Source organism: Lissotriton vulgaris, chromosome 3_1 (genome assembly GCF_964263255.1).
Source record: "Lissotriton vulgaris chromosome 3_1, aLisVul1.2, whole genome shotgun sequence".
NCBI lineage: Eukaryota > Metazoa > Chordata > Amphibia > Caudata > Salamandridae > Lissotriton > Lissotriton vulgaris.
In genome coordinates, this window is record NC_141689.1 from 291,396,853 (window position 1) to 291,409,142 (window position 12,290).

A 12,290-nucleotide genomic window follows, 5' to 3' on the forward strand; every position below is an offset into this window, starting at 1 on the left:
TCCCTGATCTTACCGCATGTATGGCTCGTTGTATTTCCTCAGTCGTAATATCTGCCTCTAACTCTGTGACTGCCTCGGGTGTCAGTGTTCGTGTTACGATGCGGCTAAGCGATGCTCATGCTGTGTCCGCCGTCACTTCCCTGGGGTGTAGACCGCTTCAAAATGTTCTGCAAGGGCCATAACTATCTCTTCAGGGCGTGTTTGGGCTATTCCCTCCTTATTGTATACCTGTTGTATCCCCTTGGTGCTTCCCCCTCTCTTGTCCAACCAGGCCAACATTTTCCCCGCCTTATCCCCTATGTCGTACACTCTGTGTGCGGTCGCTGTAATCTGCTCAGCCGTCTGATGTTGTAAATGTTCTCTACTCTGCTCTTGACGTAGAAGTAAGGTGTGGGATGTGTCTGGCGTAGGGTCTGCCATATGAGCCACGTTTGCTGCGTTCACTGCTAATTCTAACTTGGACAATTCTTGTAGCCTCTCACGCTTATGTCCTGTAATGGACGTTATGGCCTGTCCTCGTAATACCGTCTTGTACGCCTCCCAGAGAATAGCAGGAGATTGTACCGATGCCATGTTTTCGTCGAAATAGTGTTTAGTCGTTTTTCTGAGTTCCTTTTTAATTTTGGGGACCTTGAGATATGTTGCATAAATGGGATAGATACTTTTTTTTTTTTTTTTTTTATTGATATTTGAGTTGCAAGTTTATACAGATTATAACATAATTTTCTCTTAACAAGATATTTAGATGCATATTATAAAATATATTCGGGACAAAATAAAGTAAAGAATAGAGAATAGATAATTGACAACATAGAAAAAGTTCATTATGTCATTACTCCATCAGTCCATTTCTGAATTGGTGACCAAATTTTTAAACCAAGTAGTTTCCTTCTTTTTCCCTTAGTAGCATATATTGCTGATTCAAGTTTATATCTGGCTAGAAGACGACCCCTCCATGTAGAAAATGATGGCGGTTCTGGGCTGATCCAATCCTGTGATATACATGCACTTAATTCAGCCATCATAATAAATAATAGGTTAATTTGTTCTATGTCTATTGAGTCTTTGGAAACACCAAATAATATTAGTTCAGGTGATATAACAATAGTTTTACAAAGAATGTGTTCAATAAATTTATGAATATCAAAAATTAATCCATCAAGCTTTACACACGAATAGAGCATATGTAATGTGTCAGCCCCTCTTAGATTACACCGATTACATTTGATTCCAGCAATAGACCCCCATTTCAAAACTTTTGCAGGTGTATAATAAAGGTCACACAAAATCATGTAATGTTGAGTACGATTACGCCCGGAAAATAGGATAGAGGTAGCCATTTTGATTGACTCTTTTAAAAATACATACTTTGTACCTAGTTTCTCTTCCCATTTATCACTCAAATTTATTATAATACTTTAATGACTTATCTTCCGGATGACTTTAACAATTTGAGGGATAGATACTTCTACGTGTTTTCTCCTGAGTGGAGAGAGTTAATAGAAGTGGGGAGTGATCTGATCTGCCCCTGGGTTGGATTTCTATGCTGTCTACTTGCTGGAGGGCGTTTCCCAGCACCAGGAAATAGTCTATCCGCGACAGACTGTTGTGTACCGTGGAATGGTAGGTGTATTGTTTCGCGTTGGGGTGCGTGTGCCGCCATATTTCCACTAGCCCCAAGGCCTCTAAGAAACTTTGGAAGCGGGAGGGTCCGGGGGCTTGGGTCCGGGCCGGGAATATGTCTGCTAGAGCGTCTACTGTTGCGTTGAAGTCACCCCCGATAATTATGTCACCTGCAGGTAGAGTAAGGAGAAAGTCACCCAGCGCTGGCAGTGTAACTGAATGGAGTGCTGGAGGAATATATACAGACACTATATTCATGAGCCTCCCCTCCCCTCCCACTACCCCTTAATCGCTGCGAAACAACCCTGTTTGTCAGTTTTAGTACTTAGGATGATGTACGGGAAAGATTTTCTAACTAAAATACCCGTTCCCCTGGAGCCAATGTGAATTCCGAGTGTACAGCCATTTTATAACCCCTCCGGTCTAGCGCTTTGGATGCCCCTCCTGTGAGGTGTGTTTCCTGCAAAAGAACTAATGCAGGTCCCTGTCTTTTCATGGCGTGTAATACTAGTCCCCTCTTGATTTTGTCTCCTAACCCTCTTACATTCCAGGTCATCATTCGGAGGGGTGTGATTGTCGGCCTTAGCGTCTCACCATCAGGTGCAGTAGGTTGGGAGTCGTGGATGTCTGTCAATGTACCCACGTTTGTGCCAGAGGTGTCCCCCCACCCGTGTGTACCGTTCGCCTTAGAAGCCTGGATAAAGTGTGCGCCTCGTGTTGTGTCTTGCTCCTACACGTAGAACTTGAAAAACAACAAAACTGCCTTGCCTCCCCCCTCCCTGCCTCCCTGCCTCCCTGCTTAACGGATATCGAACCGCCCGCCCCCCCAACTTAGCAGAGTGCTTTACCCATCCCAGGAACAGTGTACTTGCTTGCTGGGGTGAAGGGCCCCCCGGAGCAGGCGGCTCCCCTGCCCTCTTCGGAGTCCCTCAGTCCAGTGTCCAAGCGCGACCCAACCTTCAATGTCCTTATCGATTAACACTCCTGTGCGTACTGGGTGTTCCTGCATCCACTCCGCCGTCTGCTCCAAAGTACTCCTGTGCTGGCGACCGGTTTGCTCCATCTCAGCCTGATGTCTGCGATCCTGCATGGCTGCCCTCACGTTGGCTCTGGTTATTCCTGTTCGTGCGGGGGGCAGTCCAGCTTGTCTCCATCCCTCCAGCCAGTCGTGGGCCGCCTCTGGCGTGTCAAAGAACCATGTTTTGTTGTCCGCTACTACTCGTAGCCGAGCCGGAAACAGCATTGAATAAGACAGTTCCTTTGCTCTTAGCGCCTTTTTAACGTCCAGGAAAGTTCTTCTCCGACGGGATACTTCGGCTGTGTAGTCCGGGAAGAAGGCGATCGTGGAGTTTTGAATCTGGATCGATGAAGACACCCTCGCCATCTGCAAGATGGCATCCTGATCGTGAAAATTGAAGAGCCTTGCCAGTATTGGTCTCGGGGGTGCACCTGGTTTTGGTTTCCCGCCGGGGACTCTGTGCGCCCTTCCCATTGAGAAGAAGTGTGAGAGCCCCTTGGGTTGAAGTTTCTTCTTGATCAGCTCTTCCACATAGAGGTCTGTTGCTCGGGTGCCTTCAGATTCTGGAATCCCAAGAATTGGGACGTTGTTCCTTCTCGAGCTCCCCTCCTGGTCGTCCAGTTTCTCCTTGAGCGATTTGTTTTCGGCCTCCATGCGCTCCATCGCTATCTGCAGTTCCGAAACGTCCTCCACCAAGGACTTTGTGACCACCTCGACCTGCTTCACACGTTCGGTCATTTTATGAAAGTCTGCGCGCAAAAGGGTGACTTCCGTGGAGATTGACCCCACCGTTGCTTGTACCTGCGCTAATGCGTCATTACATCATCTAGCGTTGCTTTTTTTGACCCCTCTCCTTCTGGTGTTTTCCCCGTTGATGTCCGTGGCTCCACGTGGGGAGGGTTGTGCTTGTCGTAGGCAAATTTATCTAGTCTGGATTGCGTCGAATTGTGTTTCATGCCTTTGCCTGCCATGGTTCCCTCTGACAATGTCCCACCACTGCTAGACTGCTGCTCTGCCTCCTGGCGCCGTGCGGCGGTCGGTGAGGACGCAGGGTCCCCAGGGGCCGACGACCTCAGATAGCCCCAAGTCGAACTTCTCACACCGTGCTCCTCTTACCCTCTCTGGCTTGCCCGAATCCGGTCGCTGAGTGGTCAGGTATGACTCTGTGGATGATACTTACTGCTTCTCACTTCTGGCCGCTTATGTACCACCCTCCGTAGCTTTTGCTTCTCATGGAGCCCCAAAGTCGCCTCACATGTGTATTAGGCTGTCAGTTCAGGTGATGCGTGGGAGCCTCCTGCCACCGTTATGCGCCGGCCGCCGGGGACGAATTCAGGCTGGCGCGCTACATCTGCCTGCAATTGACCCTCACAGCTGTGCTGGGGGGTACCGCTGTGCATCCGTTTCAGCGCCAACGGGCGCGGCTAGTCGTCACCACAAGGTCGGGTGTTGTTTGAGGTACCGGAGCCGCGGTTATTTGAGTGCGCTATGTAGCACGCTCCAGTGTCCCCGCGTCCGACGCTGGTCCGTGAGCCTTACCGCTCTCTCCGCCTCGGAATGAACTCCCGCTGTTCCCGGATTTCTGAGCGAGCCGCTCAGGTCAAGGGTGTCTCAGTCTGCTCCCCGTTACCGCCGCTGTTGAGCGTGGTTTCTAGTTCTTTAGAAAACAGGGGACCACTATAGTAACAGCTAGCTATAACATAGGGAATAGAACTAGTGTAAGAAAATGATAGCTAGAGGTAAATATCAACAAGGCCTATTAATGAATATACCTCTATGTATGTAGAATATTTAAATCTGATAAATAAACCACCCTAATTAAAGCATTGTGTACACATGTAGGAAATTAACAAAATAGATGTATTTTCTTATTTTATATATTATTATTCATGATTCATTTGATCTAACAAAGATTCAATTATACATATAGAATTCAACATAGTCATTACAAACAATTAATTTCAACAATCAACAAGAATATATACAAATCCATTATGATAGACGAAAAGTTGATTCAGGCAGTGCGGCAGATGTCTACAACGCGTGTTTCGGCATACACGCCTTCATCAGGCGGCCGTCTATTGCTTGAGTAGAAATTAAGCATGGGCGAATTTTGCGAATCTCGCGCTCGCGAATTTTGCGGATTTGCGAACTCGCAATCCGCAAAATCCGCGAATTCTCGCGAATTTGTGGATTTTTTTTTTGTGTGTTTGCGCGGGTTTCTGCCAGTTCGCGAGGGTTTTGTACACTTTCGCAAATTGCGAACTTACCTGTCGGGTCGCAAGTTTCGCGAACTTGTTGTTTCTACGTGTCCAGCCTGTTTGGGACACTCTTCTTCATCACTGCCACTCTCTGTCACCACTGCCACTCTCTGACTACTCATGCCACCCTCTGGCCCACCCATGCCACCCTCTGTTTCATCACAGCACCCTCTGGTTGTCCAGTCAGTGTACATTATTGTGGCAAGGCAAGCACACCTTCCCTGCCTCAAGTGACCTGAATTAATTTGGGGCTGATTAATGTGTCACAGAATATTTTTTTAGCTGGCACCTGCTTCCTTAGTGCTTCCTGATTAGTGATCTTTTGCACTTGCTAAGTGCTTTCATTGTTGCAAAATTAGTTACAACACCTGCCCTGCCCCAACTGACAATAATGAATTAGGGGCTGATTAATGGATTTGAACTTCCAGCCTGGCTCCTGCTTGTCTCCCTTAGCTGTAATTCAGGACCTTTGTGGCATATGTGTAACTATTCTGAGGTTCAGAGCAGGGTCACATAATAGTTGCAACTGGCAACTGAACTCTGGAGGGGCCCCTCAGGAAGCACTACAGGAAATGGCTACTAATGATGAGCCTGAACTTTTGAACCTGGTAAGTAGTTTCAGTTTTGCTAAGATCGTATTTCTGCAATTTTGCACTTATTCGCGGGGCGCGAAGTTGTACTGGGAAGCTGCGAACTCACGCGAACAGTGCGAGCAAAATCCGCTGCTCGCGGATTTGCGGATTTTGCGGGAGATTCGCGAATCTCGCGGATTGCGAATTTACCGAAAATCCGCAAAATCCGCGAGCGAAACGGATTTTCCGCCCATGCTTAGTAGAAATGTCTCTTGGAATAAAACCGTAGAAATCAAGCTGATACAGGTAGACAATAATATTCTATGTCTATATGCCAGTATTAACAGGTCAAGCTATGGTTATGTGCAAGCGGTGGCGTCAAGACCAATAACGTTCAATAAAGCGTCTCAGATGTACCGGAGATAATCTCCTGGATAATAAATTATTGCGGTCCAAAAACTCTCTCGCCGGGGTACCCCAGGCTTAGGATGGGCTCGGATGTGACTGATCTGAAACGAACCAGGCGTACCGGAGATAATCTCCTGAATGATAAATTATTGCGGTCCAAAAATCCTCTCGCCGGGACGCCGCAGGCTGAGGATAGGCTCGAATATAAATGAGCGTGGTTTCTAGGCCAGGGTGGATTTCCGGTGTCCCTTCTCCCGCGCCGCCTCCACTTCGCCCGGCCGCAGGAGACACCACGGCTCGGTGCTTCTCATTGTCTTTTGGCCTCTATCGATCGGTATGCCTGTTTTTCCGGTCTGCGTTGTTTTCCGGAGATGCACCGGTCGGACGCCGCTCGGTCCTGGACCCAAAGTCCTCACTTCCGAGGCTTCAAAGTAGCCTGGAAGTAGTAGTGTGGATTAATGGGGGAAGCCGCCTTACTCCCGGAGCCTCCCGACTATGCTGCCGCCATGATCGGCTGCTAGCCACGCCCAAGTCTTTTATTTTGATTCTTTGCTTCCTGTTTTGAAGGAATGAGGCAAACCAAGTTAAAACTGGGCCAGATAGCCCCATCATTTTTTCTAAGAGATGAAGTAGGTTATCATGTTTGACTGTCTTGAATGCCCATGAGAGATCAAGTAGTATGAGAAGGAAGACTTCATTCTAGGCAAGTAATCTCAAAGCGTCATCGACGATGTGTATTTGAGCAGTTTCGGTACTGTGGCCGGATCTGCAACCCGATTGGAATAGGTCCAGGAGTTGAAACTGTTCTATGTGATTGCAGAATTGTTTGTGGATGCATTTCCCAAGCAGCTTTGTTGGTTAAGGTCATGCTATTAGAGATTTGTGGATCAGATAATGCTGCATTAGGTTTCTTTGGTAATGGGGTGACTTGTCCTATTTTGAGGTTGTCAGGGATCAGGCCCTGTATGCGAGATTTGTGGCCGATCTTAGACCAGAATGGAAGCACAGAGGATCTAAGCTCTTTGAAGTATTATATATGGTAGTGTTTGCAATGGCAAATGTTAGATTTCACACAGTATGTTTGTATAGAATCGGTAATGCTGGTTGTTTTTGTACAAATACAGTGCAATCCTTTTAAAAATTTGCAACGGCTAGGGCACTTGTAAGTAATTTATACATAGTGAGTTATACATAGTGACACTTGAAAAGATGCAACTGTTTTAATGTAAGCAAGGAAAATGGAACGCATGACCTCCAGTTGGGTATTAAAATAAAGCCATAGTGAAGGAGTTAGCGGGTGCCTTATACTCTGGGTCCCACGGCTGATGCCCCTGAAAGATACCCCTCTCCTTGTGATTAGCAATGAAACGCAACTCTATTTGCAACGCACAGTGTCACTGTAGTACTTTACAAATTATATTTTTGAACTCTCAAAGCTTGTTTATTATCTGGCCCATAAGCCAGTCCAGGCAAAATATGATGGCACTTCAAAATGACTGAGCAAGAGAAACAATTTAAGAATTCAGTATAGTCAAAAAACAATTGTAGCATTGAATAGAAATATTAAGGTTCTAACATTTTTGAACATAGACACAAATTACAAACTACAGACGTAAATAAGGCAGAAAGTGTTGAATAACTGCTGTACACATTTGCACAGATTTACAAACACTCTGTGTCGGGTTTGCATGACTTTCTTCATAGAAACCTGACGCAGTGTGTAGTAGTGATATTTGCAATCCATTGTAACCAAAACTAAGGAATAGTGGTTTAGTGCACTGCCCTGCATTACTTTTTGCAAAGGTGGCGGTCCATGGGTGTTCCCATTCAACCACACATGGGAGTTGAAGCAAATCCCTATCTTCAAATAATTACCTCCTAGAGGCAGGGGTAACTATAAATGCTTTCCTTTTGTCTCATTTCTTCCTCTTTGCATCTGTGCTCCATACAACAGCACACATAAAAAGTAGTAAACACATTATGCATTTTTTTTTTGTTTACTGGAAGGGAGCACTTCCTCTACAAAGACTATGCTTACCACAAAGTAGACACCCTAGCACTCTTGCACATGGCAGCCAAAAGTACAACAGTGCAGGGAGAGAGCAAAACAGTGCCACATCCTAGTAGATAAGACGCTGTGCTGCTCTTTCCCGTTCACTGGATGCAGTGCAGAAACTTCACTTTCTCCGCTGCGTTTCATGATTTTTTTGAGTAAATCTGGACCACGATTACTGTTATTATTGTGGCATATTTTCACCAGCAGCAAAAATGTGCTGGGAACCTATTTGAGAATTACTATGAGATATGCAGCATAACAGGGCTAGCTTTCAGTAACAACACCGCACCTTCCTGTAATACCTGAGAGGGTTTCGAAATGGTGCAGGGTGGGAAAATGTCTGGTATCCTGACTGCTGCACAGTTATTGCCCAGATCATAATCTGGGCAATACCGGAGAGACAGATCACACTAAACCATGATGCAATATTTCAGTTTTTTCTAGCAGAGGAAAAATGTGTTTACATTCGTAAAACTACTATCTTCTTTTCTCATCATTTCAGCCCCAGGAAATGCACTCAGGTGTTCAACTCTAGCCTTTACAAGGTAGCACTTTTAAGGTAGTGCAGGAATGTGCTCTGACTGTGACCCATGAGGGAGAAGCGAGGGGTAGAGTTGACATACTTGCAGGGCCGAACAGGCCTTTTATTCCACTAGGCATTTCCCTCGTTGGGCTGGGTCCCTTGGAGGCCAGTTTTGAAAGCTCAGGGCACCCCAAGGTGCCTCTGTCACTTTTTCTTTCAAGTAAACAAAAAAGTTATGACAGGAATGCTTCAATTAGTCTCAGCAACTGGTAATTACTTGGGGCCTGTTATTTTGGATGCCACGCCACCTCAATTTCACCCAGCAATCCGCAAATCAGCCTTGACCCTGCTCCAACAGGAACAGTCCAGCCTAAACTAGCAGGCCAGGTCATTCCTGAACTGGAACATAAGCAACTCAAGACCGGCTTCACTCGGATTCGATCTCGTGAGTCGGATGCAGCTAGGTTGCAGTGGCACAATGAATAGGGGACTCACGTCTGAGGGCATCGCACTGAAGTATACATAAAAGTGATGGATGCTTCCTGAGCTTAATTGTAGCAGGAATGGGGAGGCTTCAGGAGAGACAGAAAGAAAGGGATGGAGGGAAAAGTACAGAGAAGGAGTGAGATGGGAAAGAAGAGAGAAAACGGAGGGATTGAAAGAGAAAGACTACACAAGGAGATAAAGAGAGGGGGGCTGGTTTGTGCATTTATGCCAGGGCTGCTTTAGGTTACCCAGTCCAACTCAGCTTACTTTCCTCAAGAGGCGTATAATGATCCACCCTTGCGGCTTGTGGGGGCCAATGAATAGCAAGCAAATGCCCACTGCTTGACTATAATTTGTAGGGACTGCATATTTGACAATTGACCTCAGAGTGAGAAATGAGTGCCACGCTGTGAAAGGATACCTAACAGTGGCGTAGCATTACACTCCAGAACCCCTGTGGTGCAAGGGGTCCCCGAGGTCCAGGGGCCCCCCTCAGCACAGTACCCTGGCCTGAGAGCTCCTGGCTGAGTCCGATGGAGAGCCCCTCCATGTACTTTGCAGGGAGGTCCCACAAGTTTTGTTACTCCACTGATTCCTCATCAACTATTTCTCAAACCCCCAAATCCCCCACGCTCAATGCAGCAGTCACCTGGCTACATACTTTGCAATTAACAAGAATTGGAAAAATCAAACTTCAAGACTCTCTGATCTCTCTGTACAGAGAATTCTCAGTGACATACCTGATATTCTGCATGAGAGACTGACATCCTCGTTCTTTCTTACTGACTGGGAATGCAGATTAAGGATGAAACGAGGCGCTAACCTCAGAGGTTCAGTGGAGTCTGTCATCTTGTCATAGCACCTGAAACTGAAACACAGATCAACAAATCATTAACAACGTCTGCTTTTTTTATCCTACCATCTACGTGGAATTTTAAGCAAGTTGTTAAAACACAAATAGCCCTTTTAACAAGCATCTTTATCAAAATGATGTTATTACATTCTCTAAGTGCACAAATATCAAACGATGTCTAGAAAAGGTCAAAAATAATTAGTATTGACTGCTTATGTAACACGCAAGATACAATTTCTCTCTGTGCAGATGTGATAAATAAAAAAGAGTAGCAATGTAGAAAATGCCAAACAATCTAATTCCAGAGTAGGTATTGATGCTAATTATGGTCCATAACCTAATGACGATTTTAATTACATCCAATGATTTGTTATATAACCTACGACTCAATATTTTTAGATAGTTAAAATAATTTATTGTACTTTACTTTTTAAAAAAACAACTCATTAAACTAAAAGTAATAAGCCAAACATCAAATATCACAAAAACAACAACATAAAAATTAAAAATATGCAATTTTAAATTAGCATGCAAGCCATAATTCCTTTGTTTTTCTGTAATAATCTTTAACACAGTGTCTATAACCTTCATGACATAATCTATAGTTTAGTTTGACCCTCCCGGAAAAAAGCCTTAACTCGAGCATCCACCGTCCTACATTAGAGCTTTGGCTACATTAACAAATGAGGTGATCTATTGATCTCGAACTATAACCACAAGCTCACTATTTACAACTAGCAATGGCAGGACCAATAGATCTTTATTTTGAGACATATTAACCTATTGGCTTTGCCAATGTTTACGGTATGTTGTACAGCATCCCAGTGATGTGCAGCGTGGCTAAAATATAGAAAAAATAGCCTAAAATGCGGCCAGCTCTGCCATTTTGTAGGCATACGCACCAAGCATGCATACGACGACAAAATGACGCAAGTGCTATTTATTTCTTCTTGTTTGATGATCTGAGTCTGGGGAGAAGTGCAAGTATGAAAAAGAAACATGGATGACTAGCATATGTTGATGAGTGCATCCCAGAGAGGTGGCAGGGAGAAGCACGTGGACACAGAAAAAGCAATGCATGTGTGGAGGAGAAGGGAAGCACACAAGGGAGATAGTTATAAAACACATAAGCTCTAATTTAGTGTTTAAACAAAAAGAAAAAAGTAGCACCTGAAAAGTGAGCATTGGAAGGACCCAAGTAATGCATCCAATGCTTCAGGAGAGGAACAAATGCACAAACAGGAAGTAAGGCAACATGAGCTAACAAATAAGCAAGCAAAGGAGAGTGACAATGTACTCAAACAATAGTAAGCAACTGGCAGGCTCTAAGTCTACTGTAAGCTAACAACAGGTCTTGCAACATACAGCGCATTCACTATTTAGTAGGTAAGACCTTAACAGTAGTTTGTCTTTAAAATAGAGCTTTCTACAGTGGTTGTTGGTTTTTCCAAGCATTGCCCAGTTTTTAATTTACTACATGCAAATAAGATTAAATTACTAACAAGCAAACACACAGTGCTGTTAGTTCTGTACACGGGTTATTTAGTACATATATAGTTTTTAGGTCGTGCCTGGGCAGTGTATGCGCTGCTCTGCGAGCCATGCTGTATTTGAGTATGTAATTGAAGCCCCACCCACTCTCCGCCCATATTTGTCATTGGCTTGTGTCATTGTCCTTTGTAAATGTTGGCTTCTGAATTCTTCTAAGTTCTTCCTTAGTACCACTTTGTCTTCATTAGTAAATGTAAATTGATACTTGTATAGCGAACTACTCACCCGCAAGGGTCTCAAGGCGCTTGTACGAATACCGCTGTGGAACCCATCCTGGCTTTCCCTGTGAGGTGTCCACTCCTGGGCACCCCCAAGGTGGGGGCCAGGCATCCTTAGCGTTGTGGGGGCCGTTGTGGAGATTAAGCAAGCTATTGCACAGAGTTGCAGAGTGGGACTCCATGATTGGAATAGGCACCGAGGCGAGATTATCAGGTCTGTGGAATTTTGAGCCCAAGACCCGCCGAGGCGGGGAATTGAACCCTGGTCCCGGGCTAGACCTCTGCATCAGGGTCTGCCGCTCTAATCATTGAGCCTGAACTTCTCCATTAGTAAACTCCCATGAGGACTGGCCCTGTTACTGCAGTTGTTACACGGTACGTCTTCTTTAGTCTGTAAGCACTATTTTCTTTAATGATTTTCTCTTTCTGCAGGAGGGTCTCTTGTGCGTAGTTGTGATCACCGTCTTGTTTATTTAAACTCATAGCAAATGGTGAGCTCTTCGGGCCATGGAAGACAGAAGGTGGCAACTCCAGCGATGTCTTCAAGCATTTGAAATGCAACAGGTCTCGCATATGCGAGAGTTTAAGCTATTGCGTAGTAAATGAAAAATGCCTTTTATTTATGTTTTAAAAACCAAAACATAATTATAAGGCATTGTCATTTACAATGCCAATAGCTCAAACTTGCACAAATGCGAGACCTATTGCAATGCAGAGGCTT

At 45.1% G+C, this 12,290-nt stretch overlaps 1 protein-coding gene across 1 annotated transcript in view; it reads right to left on the reverse strand.

Annotated features, from left to right (window-relative positions):
- The window catches only part of ALPK2 (alpha kinase 2), a 618,993-nt gene that overhangs the window by 564,698 nt on the left and 42,005 nt on the right, over positions 1 to 12,290 (reverse strand). Inside the window, exon 2 of the mRNA XM_086960478.1 lies at positions 9,688 to 9,815. Within this exon, the coding sequence (XP_086816604.1) occupies positions 9,688 to 9,815 (128 nt within the window). The remainder of the gene's footprint in view (positions 1 to 9,687; positions 9,816 to 12,290) is intronic.